Source organism: Dermacentor andersoni, chromosome 8, assembly GCF_023375885.2.
Source record: "Dermacentor andersoni chromosome 8, qqDerAnde1_hic_scaffold, whole genome shotgun sequence".
NCBI classification, from domain to species: domain Eukaryota; kingdom Metazoa; phylum Arthropoda; class Arachnida; order Ixodida; family Ixodidae; genus Dermacentor; species Dermacentor andersoni.
In genome coordinates, this window is record NC_092821.1 from 120,946,387 (window position 1) to 120,960,571 (window position 14,185).

At 44.6% G+C, this 14,185-nt stretch overlaps 1 protein-coding gene across 2 annotated transcripts in view; it reads left to right on the forward strand.

The window, feature by feature from the left end:
• Shmt (serine hydroxymethyl transferase) overlaps positions 1 to 14,185 on the forward strand; it is a 16,657-nt gene continuing 2,472 nt past the window's right edge. Inside the window, exons 1-7 of one of the 2 annotated variants that reach the window (XM_050176679.3) lie at positions 1 to 379; positions 4,369 to 4,570; positions 6,115 to 6,473; positions 7,240 to 7,452; positions 8,055 to 8,168; positions 9,120 to 9,242; positions 12,840 to 13,067. In XM_050176679.3, the coding sequence (XP_050032636.1) occupies positions 337 to 379; positions 4,369 to 4,570; positions 6,115 to 6,473; positions 7,240 to 7,452; positions 8,055 to 8,168; positions 9,120 to 9,242; positions 12,840 to 13,067 (1,282 nt within the window). In that variant the 5' untranslated portion in view covers positions 1 to 336. Of the gene's footprint in view, positions 380 to 2,585; positions 2,726 to 4,368; positions 4,571 to 6,114; positions 6,474 to 7,239; positions 7,453 to 8,054; positions 8,169 to 9,119; positions 9,243 to 12,839; positions 13,068 to 14,185 lie in introns of those variants that run through there. The other variant, XM_050176680.3, reaches the window with a different exon arrangement.

Consider the following 14,185-nt stretch of genomic DNA (forward strand, 5'->3'; position numbering starts at 1 on the left):
CCGCCGCGCCGCTTCAAACCGGTCAGAAGGGTAGCACTTTTTTTTCGTTAGCTCGTCGTCGGCTTGCTCGCGAGTTCGTTGTCCCGTGCCGACCCCGGCGAACCGAAGAAACAAGAAAACGCCTCGTATATCTAGGTTGTTATAATCGTCGTTATACCGGAGCACGCCCGGTTTGAGCAGAGCAGACGCCACTTCTTCCCCACCTTCTCTCTTCCGCACACGTCAAAGAAGTCACTTGATCGCCTTTCTACGGAGCGCGCATCGGACGACACTTCGGCGAAGCGAGTTCCGTGTTTTTCTCGGCATCGTATTTCGAGCGCATCGAAGTTTGCAGCGATGTCGGCTGGAGGTGACGCCTCGTCGGTCCCGGCTCGAAATTGTAAGTATATATACGTGCGGCGCGAACCACGTACTCGTGTTTTACTGCCGGCGATCGAGTTGACAAAATGCGCGCGGACAATCACGAGATCGACGATATTGCGTATCGCGCATATACCCGCGTACCCTCAGGGTTCACCGCGCATTTCCGGGCGTTTGCTTCGGTATATCGCAATTAATCCATACGATAGCAGGCCGTGGGATGTCGAAAAACGGTGCGTATACATCCGTGCATTGCCTCCCGCGTTTGAACTATCGTCGTACGTACTCGGTTCATATATCAGCTGATCTTCACAACTTCAAGGGTTTCGCGCGTCGTACTCCAGACGTGAAGCACAATTAACTGAAGGAATCCTAATACTAATTATTGATATATACGTTCGTATATATGTGTTCCGGCCGATGCGAGGTCTTTCAAGCGTGAGTGAGAAAAAGGGAGCAATTAAACAGTTTTAGTTACACGTACGTAGAGGCTTCACGTACGCAAACGTGAAAAGCCTACGTACCTTACGTGCACGCCATCTGAAACGCTTTTAGCTACACGTACGCGACGCACGCCAAGAGGGACCCCGTAGCTACGTCTATCGGGAAATGTGGACACGGCGGTAGCCAATTGAATCCTGTCGCCGTGTTTCGATGCAAGCCGTCTGCGCGCGCGCGGCCCGCTATCGCTTGTTTGTGATCTCGCGGAACTCCCGCGCGAAGCTGTCTACGTACGCAAGAAACGCACGCAAAGAATTGAATCTCACGTACGTCCGTGAGACGTACGCGCGCGCGCCCGCTACGTTTTACGCATGCGCACTGCTGACACGTAGAAGCTCTACGTACGCAAAGCCTCTACGTACGTGTAACTAAAACTGTCTATTGAAAACGTCGCAAAACACCGAACGACAGTCGTAGCACCGCGCTTTAAAAATTACGAGAAAAGCGCTTCGTCATTCACCGCGACTGACGTATCGCCCGCCGTGCTTGTCGGCTCGTCTCGCTATCGCTATCGGCGCACGTAAAAGAGCTAGCGCGCTAGCCTGCGCGCTGATACGGAGATATCGGCTGTCGCGCGCCTTGTCGACGTATATGCTGGTCTTGCTTGCGTATGTGGTCTCGCCTTGGGCGTCTTGTGGGAGCTTCCTCCTTTCGAAAGGCGAGGGTGACGGCAATTGCGGCCTTGACTTTGCGCTAGGCACAACCACGTACGCACGTGCCATCACAGTTGAGTCATATTAGTTCGCCCAGAAGTTATTCGGTACAGCGTGTTCCGCAGAAAAAAAAAAAGTGCACTAACACACACACACTGTTGACACTGTGCTTGGAAGCTACAGACATAAGTTCATGTCACAAACATTCTTCCACCAACCCTGTCCACAAGAAATCAATAATTATAGAAAGAAAAATGCAGTGTGGGGATGTCAAGCTCAAATATTTGCACGCCTTGAGGGATTGGTTTCATAATTTAAGGAACCACGAAGCAACTTCAGTTATCAAGATCAGTGGTAACATATTTGTGCACATTTTTTCTTCAGTCTTTGGACAGCTTGTCTCATGTTTTTTGATGTACTGCTCACGGGGGCATGTGTGCATTGCAAATATTGAACAAACGCTTGGATTGAGTTTCTAGCACTTTCTGCACATCAGTAGAACTTGAACAGTTTGAAATGCACTGCAGCTGTAAGCAGTTACTTGCCTGTTGAAGCTGTTGTGTTTTTGTGTTTGCCTACGATGTGGTTTATTTCCTTTAAAGCAAAGCCGACTGTGTCTCCATTAAATGCACACAGTATACGGCTTCCACTACAATTGCAAGTGTGTCATACTCAAACACAAAGATGCCATCTTACACGAAAAGATAAGGCCATATCACTCCTCAATAAAAGCACTGTTATCAGCAGCAGCCAAGCTTGCAACCATCATTGTATGTTACTTATACTGATTACAGAATTACACCTATTGGTTGCAATGCCATGTTCATTTCCTTCATCTTTTAGCTTTGAATTTGTTGCGTTTGAAACATCCTGCAGCATTTTGCCATAAGGTGTACGTAACAATCGGAACCAATAACTCTCAGCTCGGAAAAGTGAAACCACAGCTGTAACTCTTAGATCGTTTAGGTCCTGGGATATGTGGCCATCTTATCAGCTGTCTGTGGCGCGCTCCTGATAAGGGTCAGGCCAGACGGGAGAACCACTTATCAGGGCAAGCACAAGATCATCCTGCCGACCGTCTCGGACGGTCTTCCTCCACAGTCACTCGGTGCGCGTGCATGTTCCTGTGAAGTGGTGTCTGCACAACTCCTGCTCACATTTCACCGTTTCTCAAGTGCTTTTTGTTCAATTCATACTTATGAGAATACCAGGTATGTGCATTTAAGACAGTGTCGAATTTTTCTATTTTGTGGCCACTGCTAGCGTTGTAGGTTTCAATTTCTTACTCAGTGAGAATGAGTATTGCGATATCTGCTGTTATGATACCTTACATCATTGACTTTGATCTGACTCTTCCAGATTAAAAATAAGCTTAGCTTACTCTTTGTGATAATTTTATGAACTGCCTTGGTGAATTGTCCGTGCATGAAAGCTTCCTTCTATCTTGTGTGCCACTGTTCAGCTGACTGGGAATTCTTCAGCCCAATTCCTTTTAAAGCATGTTTTATACTCTTGTGAAGTTAATCTTAGGCACACCCTTGTGTCAGCTAGCGTGCTTGTGAAGTTGCTTTGCTTACGTGTTGTAGCATGCAGGCATACATAAAGAAATCATAGTTACTTTACACTTCACCTTTTCTCTAATGTGTGCCGATTATACTAGTTTCTCCACCTGGCAGTTATTACCAGCTGTTGTTTCAGCGAATCACTTCTGTTTCTCACTCAAGTGTTGTTCGGGGTATCCTTATCATGCGTTGTGCAAGTTCTTCTATTCTTAGATAGCTACCTTGATTGCACCAACTTTGAGTTCACGTTTGGAGAATGTCTGCCGTATTCTTTTGACATTTTGAATCTCAATTTCTTGTTCATGGTTTGACCAGGCTCAACTGTGGAAGATAATTCTTTGCTTACACTAAACCATAAGTCTTGATCGTGATGTATAGTAAAAGTCGTTATAGTAAAGGTAACTTCCATAAAGGAATGTCTTTCTTGCAAATTTCATGTTTAGTTTTTAACTCATTAATCTTATTTCACGTTCACTTTTGTTTAGGGTCAAGCCACCAAGGCCAGGGGTTTAGTTTAGGGTCTTGTGTACTAACAAGTGCATGAATCATGTTTATGCTCAAATGCCTACACAACAGACCTTTGCTATAAAGTGACCCATGCAATTCAGTACACTTGTCATTCTCTATTGAGAGTAGCTTTGGGGAAGATGCCTACGATGAACAATTCTTGCAATTTCTTAAGCTTCAGTGCACAGGTGTTGACTGCATCACAGCAGGTGTATAGTTTTCCTAGTAAAGTTTGGTGAAATTTCATCTGATCTAGTGTCATAATAAAAAATATTGCTGACGAAGTCAAAGTGTAAAAGAAGAGATGTTTGGAAGGTTCCTTGGTCGCTATTTAGGAAGGCGTACGTAGTGACCAGAAAGCTTGTGTAATGGCTCCGCACTTTTATACCTTAGGCTTATGTGGTGACTAAGTAACCTGTAAGGGCTCCACAATGTCTTTTTGTTGACACCTTGACTTGGCCAGTGACTGCAACGATCTCATTGTGGATAGTTCTCATTGAAAGGGAAAATTGTCATCCACCCGTAGGCAGCATGATTCTACAAAGGAAGCCCATACGGGTTTCTTTGAAAGAAAGCTTTGCAGTTGAAGAAAAATTCATCCTGGTCGGGGAATTTTTCTTCAACTGTGAACCTGTCGGGGTTTCCTTTGTAGCTTAATGCAGCTTACAGGTGGATGACAATTTTTCCCTTTCATGAACTGTCCTCCACTTTGCGAGCTTCTGCCGAACTCCTTCACCATAGTTCTCATCGGCTTGACTCATATGGCTACTTTTTCAACTCTGCAGACTCGGCCATGGAGCCTGGATTTATGCAGCAGCCTTTAGAGAAGTGCGATGAGGAGCTTCACCAGCTTGTCTTGAAGGAGAAGCAGCGGCAGCTGCGTGGCCTTGAGATGATCGCCTCCGAGAACTTCACCAGTCTGGCAGTCACCCAGTGCCTCGGGACCTGCCTCACCAACAAGTACTCAGAGGGATACCCTGGGCAGAGGTGAGGCCACGCCTTGGTAGTCTTTGTTTATTTGCTAGTGTGTTTCTTTTGTTTGTTTAATTTGGGGTGTTTGCCATGAGGCATAGGCAGTAAAAGGAAATCAACAAGAAGGGACACCAAATAAGTGCATGCAGCAATGTTTGATGCAGGTACTGCAGCACTGAGTTTGCGCATGTGTTGTTCGCTATCCAACGCCTCGGTAGTTGCATCGAGAGACAAACAGAAACAATTTTTAACCTCTTATTGGCCCAAGTTTTATCAAATTTTTGCCCAAAGGAAAGCATTTGAATTGCACTTAGAAACACCTTATGTGTGAAGTGAGAGCATCAGAAATTTGTTTGTAATCTCTGGGGGAAATTTCGTGGTGCTCGTTACGGAAATATGAAATAAGCCGTTAGTGTGAAACAACACCTCTGTGTCTGTACATTTCCTTACTATTTGTTCTTGACTTGGAAGGCAAACTGTTTGGCATCTTTTGGCAGGCTGTTAAAACATTTGGCAGTGCAAAATGTGTTTAGTGCCAACAAGGACAACACTAGAACAACAATCATGGAAAACACAAATTTAGAAGTATGAAACAACTGGCTCAATAGTGCATTTTGTTAGGGAAAAAAAAGAAAAAAAAACATTGCAGAGATTATGCCTGAAATATTTGGTCAGTCATCCTTGTTGGGAACTCCACTTGCAGAGGATTGTTCTCCATTTCGGATATGGTGACACAGTGGGACATTCTTTGTTGGGCAACTACACACAATGTTCGTATCTTGTTTTCTCTCGCTTGAAGGAGCGGGGTGTCCGGACATGGGAGATTAGCCTGCCCAGTAGCTAGACATTGCTTCCTTGAATACCTGAGCTAAATATTGATTCCTGCGTGCACAGCAGGGAGCTAGAGCTTTGCTCAATACTTTATGCCAGCTCTCTTTCTCAATTCAGGACAACTTTTATGCTCATTGTGACACGTCATTAACGTGATCGCCATTGGCTGCATTTCCAGCGCTTTTGGTGGGGCGAAAAATTGAGAAATCGCATAATGGTGATGATGATAATTATATTTAATGGCATCATAATGGGGCGTTGAAAATAGTCATTTACCCTCCTTGAGCTAACCAGGTTTTACCACATTACTTTATTTGCCTACGCCTGTAACGACACGGCTCTATCTCTTCCCTGCTTTCTTTGTCCTCTAATACTCTAAATGCCTCTTGCTTATCTTGACTGCTGATTAGTTAATGGCCCCATCACCTCTCTAGCCCAGTGCATCTGGAAAGTAGGCCTTCTGTATTGTCCTGGCTGGGGGAATTGTCTTGACATTCCATTACAATGTTCTGAATTGTCTCCAGATTTTATTCGAGTGGTAAGGCAGTGGCGCTGTCTGTTGGCCGACAACAATACCCCAGTGCTGATACTAGAGCCTCCGAAACTGAGCAGCGTAACATGCCTAATCTTGAAGGCTATGCCAGTATTGGAGCTGAGCTTAAAAGCTGCGCACAGTGCAGCCGTCACATCATCTCGTTCGCTGCAACAATGTTTAACCCCATTGGCAGGTACTACGGTGGCAACGAGTTCATCGACGAGATCGAAATCCTGTGCCAGAAGCGGGCCCTGGAGGCGTACCGTCTTGACCCCCAGCTCTGGGGCGTCAACGTGCAGCCCTACTCCGGCTCTCCGGCAAACTTTGCCGTCTATACGGGCGTCGTCGAACCGCACGGGCGCATCATGGGCCTGGACCTGCCCGACGGGGGCCACCTGACCCACGGCTTCTTCACCGACAAGAAGAAGATCTCGGCGACGTCCATCTTCTTCGAGTCGATGCCGTACAAGGTGAACCCGCAGACGGGCCTCATCGACTACGACAAGCTGCAGCAGACGGCTGCTCTGTTCAAGCCCAAGCTCATTATTGCTGGTGCGTGAGAATGTGCTTCTGTGTTAAGCGGTTCAGTGCTAGCAAAGAAAGTCTTGAAGAAACATAGAGTGACATTTATAGCATTCAGCGCAGAAACTTCAAAAGCGACAGACAGCAGAGGAAACACACACAAGCACTACTTCAAAACAATGGTTTATTTAAAGGAAAGCGACCTAGACCTGCTACACCCTAGCTGGCTAATCTGTGTGGCATCCTGATGGGGTTTTTCTTGTGCCAGTTTGCTCGCAACAACAGCAGTGGATCTTATTTCCTGTGTGTGTCAGTTCCTATAAGCTGTAGCTCTTCTTCTAGTCTGTCCACTGTGATGCACATGGAGTAACAGTGTATAACTGGCTTTAATTGGAAAGAATATGCAGTGCTTATGGTAACAGGCTTCTCCTTCCACTGGATGTATGTATGTGAGGTGAAAAAAAAAAAAACAACAGATGAAAGGAAATCATGGAGTTGACAGTTTGTTCTTATGTAAAAGAAATAATTGTTGAATGTGCATGCTTTGTTACGTTTCCTCCAGCAGGAAACGATAGAGCCTTTTCACACAACTGTTGTTCACTATTGCAGCATTCATTATATAAGGCTCATTATTACACTGCTCCTTGTAAACTCTGCGCAGCCTTTTCTTTTTTTTCTCGTTAATCCACCCATTCTATTCATTCATTTGCCTACTGATGCTCATTAGGTCACACAGTGCGTGAATGCACACCATTTATTTACCTGTGAAAAATAAGGTCGGTAACCTCGCGTGCAGGCGTGAGCTGCTACCCCCGTCATCTGGACTACAAGCGGTTCCGCGAGATCGCCAACGAGAACAACTCTCTGCTGATGGCTGACATGGCTCACGTCAGCGGCCTGGTGGCTGCGCAGGTGGCGCCGAACCCTTTCGAGTACTGCGACATCGTCACAACCACCACTCACAAGACCCTGCGGGGACCCCGAGCAGGGCTCATCTTCTTCCGCAAAGGTAGAGCATTCATTTATTCATTCATTCATTCATTCATTCATTCATTCATTCATTCATTCATTCATTCATTTAGTAGACCGCACAGTACAACTTAAGGTGAAGAGGAGAAAATGTTTCTTACTTGCATTGGCGCTCTAATCTCATATAATGCAGTCAACTCGCATGTATCAAGTTGATTGACAAGCTATTCAAGTACTAAGATTGCCATCAGTCAACTCTGGGTCACTTGTTTCCACTCCTTGAGTCTTATCTAAGAGTTGCACTTCGAGTTCTTCAGAATCTGACATTTTTTTCCACTCATCAAAACATGGCCAGTGTAAAATAAAAAATTTTTTTTACCTAATTCTCTTTTATTCTTATCGTACGCACCGTGGCTAGTACATGACCTGAGAATTATTTTCTGCCAATTCGGTGCCAGCCCTGACACACTCCGTTTCGAGCTGAGCCTGCCAGTTCTGATCACTACATAGGCAGGGCATTGCTAAGGTCGATGACAAATTGCCAAAAGGAATTATGATTGGAACAGAATTATCGTGTTATCCCAGTTCCATTTTTTTTGAACAGAGCCATTTCAGAACAAGCACATTTCTGCTTTCACGCAGGTGTGCGGTCTGAATCAAAGACCGGCGTGAAGGTCATGTATGACCTTGAAGAGAAGATCAAGCAGGCTGTCTTCCCGGGGCTCCAGGGTGGGCCGCACAACAATGTCATTGCAGGTATCGTGTCTATGCGTTGTTGTTTCTTCCACAATGGTGTGAAAAAGTTCTATATGTACAGCAAGACGGTATGCACTGATGTGCCCGTTCTGTTTTTTTTTTTTTTGTTAAATGAAAGTCAAAACCTTCTTAACCCTAAAAAAAAGATACTTCCAAGTGGCAGAGCACCCTAAATAATTTGCTGTGATGTTTGTTTCTGCAAACCAGCTTCAATTCTGGTGTGCAGGAGATGGATGCCTCATGACAGACTGGCTGTGATTTTCATTGCGACTTGTTGAGAGCTTATTGTGCTCAGAGCCACAACCCAGTCTCTAGAGAACAACACACTGCTTTATTTCCAATATAAGTGGATGTCTGCACAGACGATAGCGGCAGGAATCAAAAGCACAGAAGAATGTGTTCAAATACTGAAACTCGAATGCGTGATGCAAATCGAGTTGCCGAGTGTTTTAGTATTTGGCAGTACTGGGACAAACAGCGAGGGTGAGTACCGCTTAGGCTTGTTAGTTGATCAAAGGGTTAACTTGCAGTAGGTCATACCATCTTGCCCAAACAGAAATAGTACTCCTTCGGCCAGTTCTGATAAGTTCATATGTGCGCTCACATGGCAATAATGAAAGCCGATCAGCAATATTTGATCGTCTATTTCTCGTAATAATGCAGCTGCAAGTCTGTTTCGTTCAGCCATACTATTTCTGTCATCGCAGTCTGAAACAGCCTGTCAAATTACTTCATACTACATGGCTTGTACATTTGGGATGGAAACAGTATTCCCGTTATGTCTTGCACAGCCCCAGTATCATTGTCAGAGCACTCTGAAATGGCCAGTCAAATATAGTTTAGCATTTCAGATTTGAAGTCGGGTTACCAGTTAAATGTAGCGTACAAGGTACAAGCAGCTTGCAGAAAGAGAAAGCACAAACGCCGCTGCCTCCTTATTGATTGTTCCAGGAATTGCAGCTGCACTCAAGCAGGCCAGCACCCCCGAGTTCAAGGCCTACCAGGAGCAGGTTGTCAAGAACGCGAAGACGCTTGCCAAGGAACTTCAGGACCGAGGCTATACATGCGTCTCAGGTTCGTAACGACACTGCCACCGCAAATCCCGTCGCGCAAACAGGCGAAAACGTGTTTCCCTTCCTCTAGAAGATGCTCCTGATAAGAAAACGTTTTCGGTGCGAGAATTCGAGAGGACAAAAAAAAAATGTTGCAGCCATGACATCTGCAGTGGTGTAGTACTCGAACCTCGTTGTAGCGAAGTCATATTTGACACGAAAATGCACCTTGGTCACATCCCATGTTCATTAAAATGAATGGCTTTCTTTTGCTGCACGTGCGTAGCCTGCTCTATGCCATTGGTACAGTGCATGATCGTTACGTAGAAGGATTTTTTATTGTTACTAAGTTATAAATTTGTAAACATCGTGCTTCAGTGTTTTTTCTTTTTTTTAGCTTGATGATTTTTGACAATCTTTGTAAAAAAAAAGGCCCTGAATTAAAATTCTGCTTTCAATATTTGGTTGAATTCTGTTTCCTCTCATAAACGTGCCAATCTCCTTTTTTTTTTTAAATTAATGCAGTGGTTGTCTAATGTGAACATTGCTGCTTTTTATGTTGAATTTATTAGGAATTTTTACTGGCTAACCCCTGTTGCCAAATTATCGCTCCGCTCGGAACAGGCCTACATGTATCGAAACTTTCTTGAATGTTGTCACCAATTCTATAGCGAGAGTATCTTGTCTAATTAGATGCATGCGCAACACGAATAGTAGTATACATTCTGGTACACACGCGAGAACCAGCGATTACACTGGAATGTGCGATGAGTCACGTACAAGTAGCCAACGAACTTGACCTGTAGATGAGATTTTCAACGGCCGACAACTGTGCTTGGCATTATCGTTGTTCTTTGAGTGTCGCTTGATTTCTGTTGGCACAAGTTCTGCCCAACAAAGCGTTAAATTCGTGACTCACAGTTTTGCTACTGTCTAGTTCTTCACCATCACCACTATGTGACAAAAGGGTACAAGGTAAAACTTGAGCATTAAGAAACGCTTAAATAGAAAAGAGGTAGTTCACAGGCAGGTCATTGTCTGCATCCCATAAGAAACTCAAAACTGTCTTTATTCAGGGTAGTGCCGAGATCTCCTAGCTTCCCTTGCTCAGAAAGCGTTTTAGGCCGTAGTCTACTTCCTCCATCTCGGATCACAAGGTTTTGTGACGCACTGTACTTGCACAATCTCTGAAGTATGTGTGCAAGGCGATAACAAGAGATGCTGTGTAGCTCAAACACTATCCTGAGTGTGTCATTTTGTTCTTTCTGATGCAGTGCCAGCAATGTAACTACGCCGTATATAATCCGAATCCTTTCCGTCTTTGCTTGCGTGTTAGCTTTGCACTTTACATGTTGGGCAAGCAAGTTTGCCGAATACACAGGTGACCATAGATAAGGCTATTGTTACCAGAAACACTGGACGCTTGTCTGGAGTTTGTCCTGCCTCTTTATTGTGGACCTTTCCTTGATCTCTGTACGGAGAGTCTTGTGCAATGTATATTTATCCTGTGAAAGCTAAGTACTATTCTGATAACACCAAGAGAGAGCAAGACCATTATTGCAGAACATGAACGTCTTTTTCTTTTTCTTTTTCCCGTACCTGTAACCCCACCAAAGTGAAACGAATGACAGTAGTACAGTTAAAGTTTCTTCTGTGGCAGTTTGTGTTTCATTCTTTTTTTTTATTTCTGTGTGTTTACCATAACTGTATAAGTGTGTACACCATTTTCCCAAATTGTGGGCCCTTCAGAATTGAAGAGAGCGCTTTAACTCAATATTTAGAACCAGTAACAATTTTCTCTTTTTTTTTTTCAGAATTGCGATCATCAAAAGGTTTATGGCTAGGTTAGCAGGTTTCTAAATTTCTGTCTGGTATAGTGCAGCCAGAACAGAGACGACAGAGGAGAGGGCAACATAACGCTCCTATGTCATCTTTTCTGCCATCCCGCATGTTGGGACTGTAAAGAATGTCATACTTACTAGCCCTTTTGAGCTTCAGAAATTCACTGCAACATATGACATCTGCATAAGTTCCCGTGAAATTGCACAATGAACAATTCAGCATTTCAGTATCTGCTTGCCTGCACTTTCTGTAGTTGCTGGATGGAGTGCTGATTTATTTATTTATTTATTTATTTATTTATTTAGAAAACACCCTACAGGCCCTGTCGGGCATTGAGTGAGGGGGGCAATGTAACAATGAGCTGTTGAGTACAATGGGAACAACTCAAAAATAAATCTAAGACAACTGTACAGTGCCTGAACTAAAGAAACAGAGCACAGAATGCTCAAGCATAACAGCAAAATAAGAGGAAGGAGATTAAGTAAAAAGCGCGCACAGGCGTTCACGAAATATTTTACGATCAGTTATCGAGACGATTTCATTGAGAAGATGATTCCAGTGGGATATGGCACGAGGTACAGCAGATAAATTGAAAGCAATAGTTTTACTGAAAATGCGCTTGAAGCTAAAATGATTATGTAATCTTGAGGACGTACGGGCGGGGAATTCGAGGTGTAATATGCATGGCTTATCGAAATGAACATATTTGTGAAATAGACAGAGCAAAGCAACCTTGCAGCGGATGTCTAGGGGCTGTAAAGAAATATCAAGCTTGATCTGTGTTATACTGGACTTCTGATAAAAATCTCGAGTAATATGTTGGGCAGCTCTGTTCTGGATGCGTTCTAGCATGGTTATTAAATATTCTTGGTATGGTGACCATACAGCGGATGCAAATTCTAATTGTGGGCGTACGAATGTTAACTATGCTAATTTACGCACGGCAGCAGATGAATTTGGCTAGTTGTGCCTCCGAAAGCCAAGCGTTTTAGATGCAGTTGCGCAAATTGTAGTAATATGCGTATGCAGCATTATGTAGTAATATCATTTTAGTGGTACACTTGCTAGCCTGCGACACCAACCGGCCGTGCGCGAGTTCTGCGAATTATGCCGCAAACTTTTCCTATGCTAGAAAACCCACGCGAAAGCTCAGTACTGAAATGTTTTGTCTTTATAGTCTTTCATTGTCCTCATTAGTCCATTGAAGCCCAGTGCAACTCAAGGTGACCTCTCTGCATGTTCTCCAGTTGCCTCAATCGAGGCACTAATGTTGCTTTGACGGAGAGTGCCAGGGACCCAGTATGTGCCTTAGTGCCAAAGGGCCTTGACAGATTGTTGCCACATTTGCCTTCCACATGGCCTACAGTCTAAGGAGTCATTGTCGTTGCAACATGGGCTTTGTAGTTTGGACCAATACCAGGCCAAGCAAACAATTACTCATTTGATTACCTTCAGTCAATTGACTTCCTCCCAGAAATCTAGCTGTTATTCGGACAATGTATAAAAAGCCAACAGTGGAGTCAAGATGAGTCATTTATCTGGACAAGTAGGACTCACAAATGAAATGAAGATTTCAAGTGGTGTTACTATGTTATTGCTCTTTGTTTTTCGCTTTCTTCTGCCCTCACTCTTCTAGGGCCTCTTTCTCTCCTTTACTCACTCCCTTGTAAACCTGTTCTTCAATAAAGAGCTCTCTCTGTCTAATATTACTATACCTACCTACGTGTTATCTTGTAGGTCTCTGAATGTGGCACTCGTGCGCCCGTAACTCTCGCAGGAGGCACAGACAACCACTTAGTCTGGGTCGACCTGAGACCCACGGGCCTCAACGGATCGCGAGCGGAGCGCGTGCTCGAGCTCATGTCCATCGCGTGCAACAAGAACACCGTGCCCGGCGACAAGAGCGCGCTCAACCCTGGCGGCATCCGCCTGGGCACCCCTGCTCTCACCACGCGAGGCCTCAAGGAGAACGACATCATCAAGGTGGCCGAGTTCATCCACAAAGGTAGGAGCTCGCATGGCCACTTTCACTGCGAACAAACACTAGCTGTGGACCAGCGAGTGGGTTGAACGTGGCCATTCGTTTGACCATCCATTCCCAACAGATGGCAGCTGCGCTGTTGTGCCGAGGCTCGCGATGCCAGAGACGTGACACTCGGAACCGGGTATCGGGGGCGGTTTCATATAGTTCCCTTTAGTTATACTCGCAGACAACATTCTGTCGCTATGCACGCAAGAACTTTGGGGCCGGAGCTTCTCAGTTGTGTTACGAGTATGAATCAGAAAGTCTTTGCCCCTATTTCTCGAAGCCAAATTACGGCTGTAAATGCAAGGTCAAGAAAGGTCATTCCCAGCGGTGGACCTTTCTTGGACCGGCCCGGCCTTATCTGCTGGTAGCTCCACAGCAGTCAGTTGTTGAAGATGGCTGTTGTGCTTCACACATCCACGGCGTACGAACAACGAAGTGTGATTCGTTTTCTATGGAGCAAGGGACGAACAGCCATTGAAATCGACAGGGAAGTGCAGCCCATGTACAGGGAAAGGTGTCTCGCTTTGAGAGGTGGTGGTTTTGTGAGTTAGCAAAAGGCCGTGAATGCTTGCATGACAATGAGCATTCGGGGAGGCCGCATGCAACATTGACTGATGACAGGGGCATCTCAAATTTAGTGCTGCGATGGGACAAATGTCTGAACCGATGTGGGGGCTACAGTATGTGGAAAAATAAGTTAAGGTATGTAGAATAGTATGTACTATATTGTAATTGTAATTACCTGTATGTACTCTATTTTTGGTAATAAAGAATATAGCCAAGGACTTTATGATTCACCCTCGCAGATCGCCAAGTAGCACAGATTGATTTAATTTCGCTCTTGGTTTCTCCGTCTTCAGCACTGCTGTGCCCGAAAAGCAATAACTATTAGCAAAAAAAGTTTAATATTTCTGCCTGTCTTATCTTGTAACCAAAAATAACAATATGTTTAAACAAGGCACGTTGTGTTGCGTAATAATTCCTTGATATCGCTTGTACAGAGACAAAAAGAAAGTTGTGCATCAGGACGTGTGGCCTTTTTTTTTTCTTTTTTGACATAATGTTTCAATGATGACAAGTCCTACTAGAGTTAG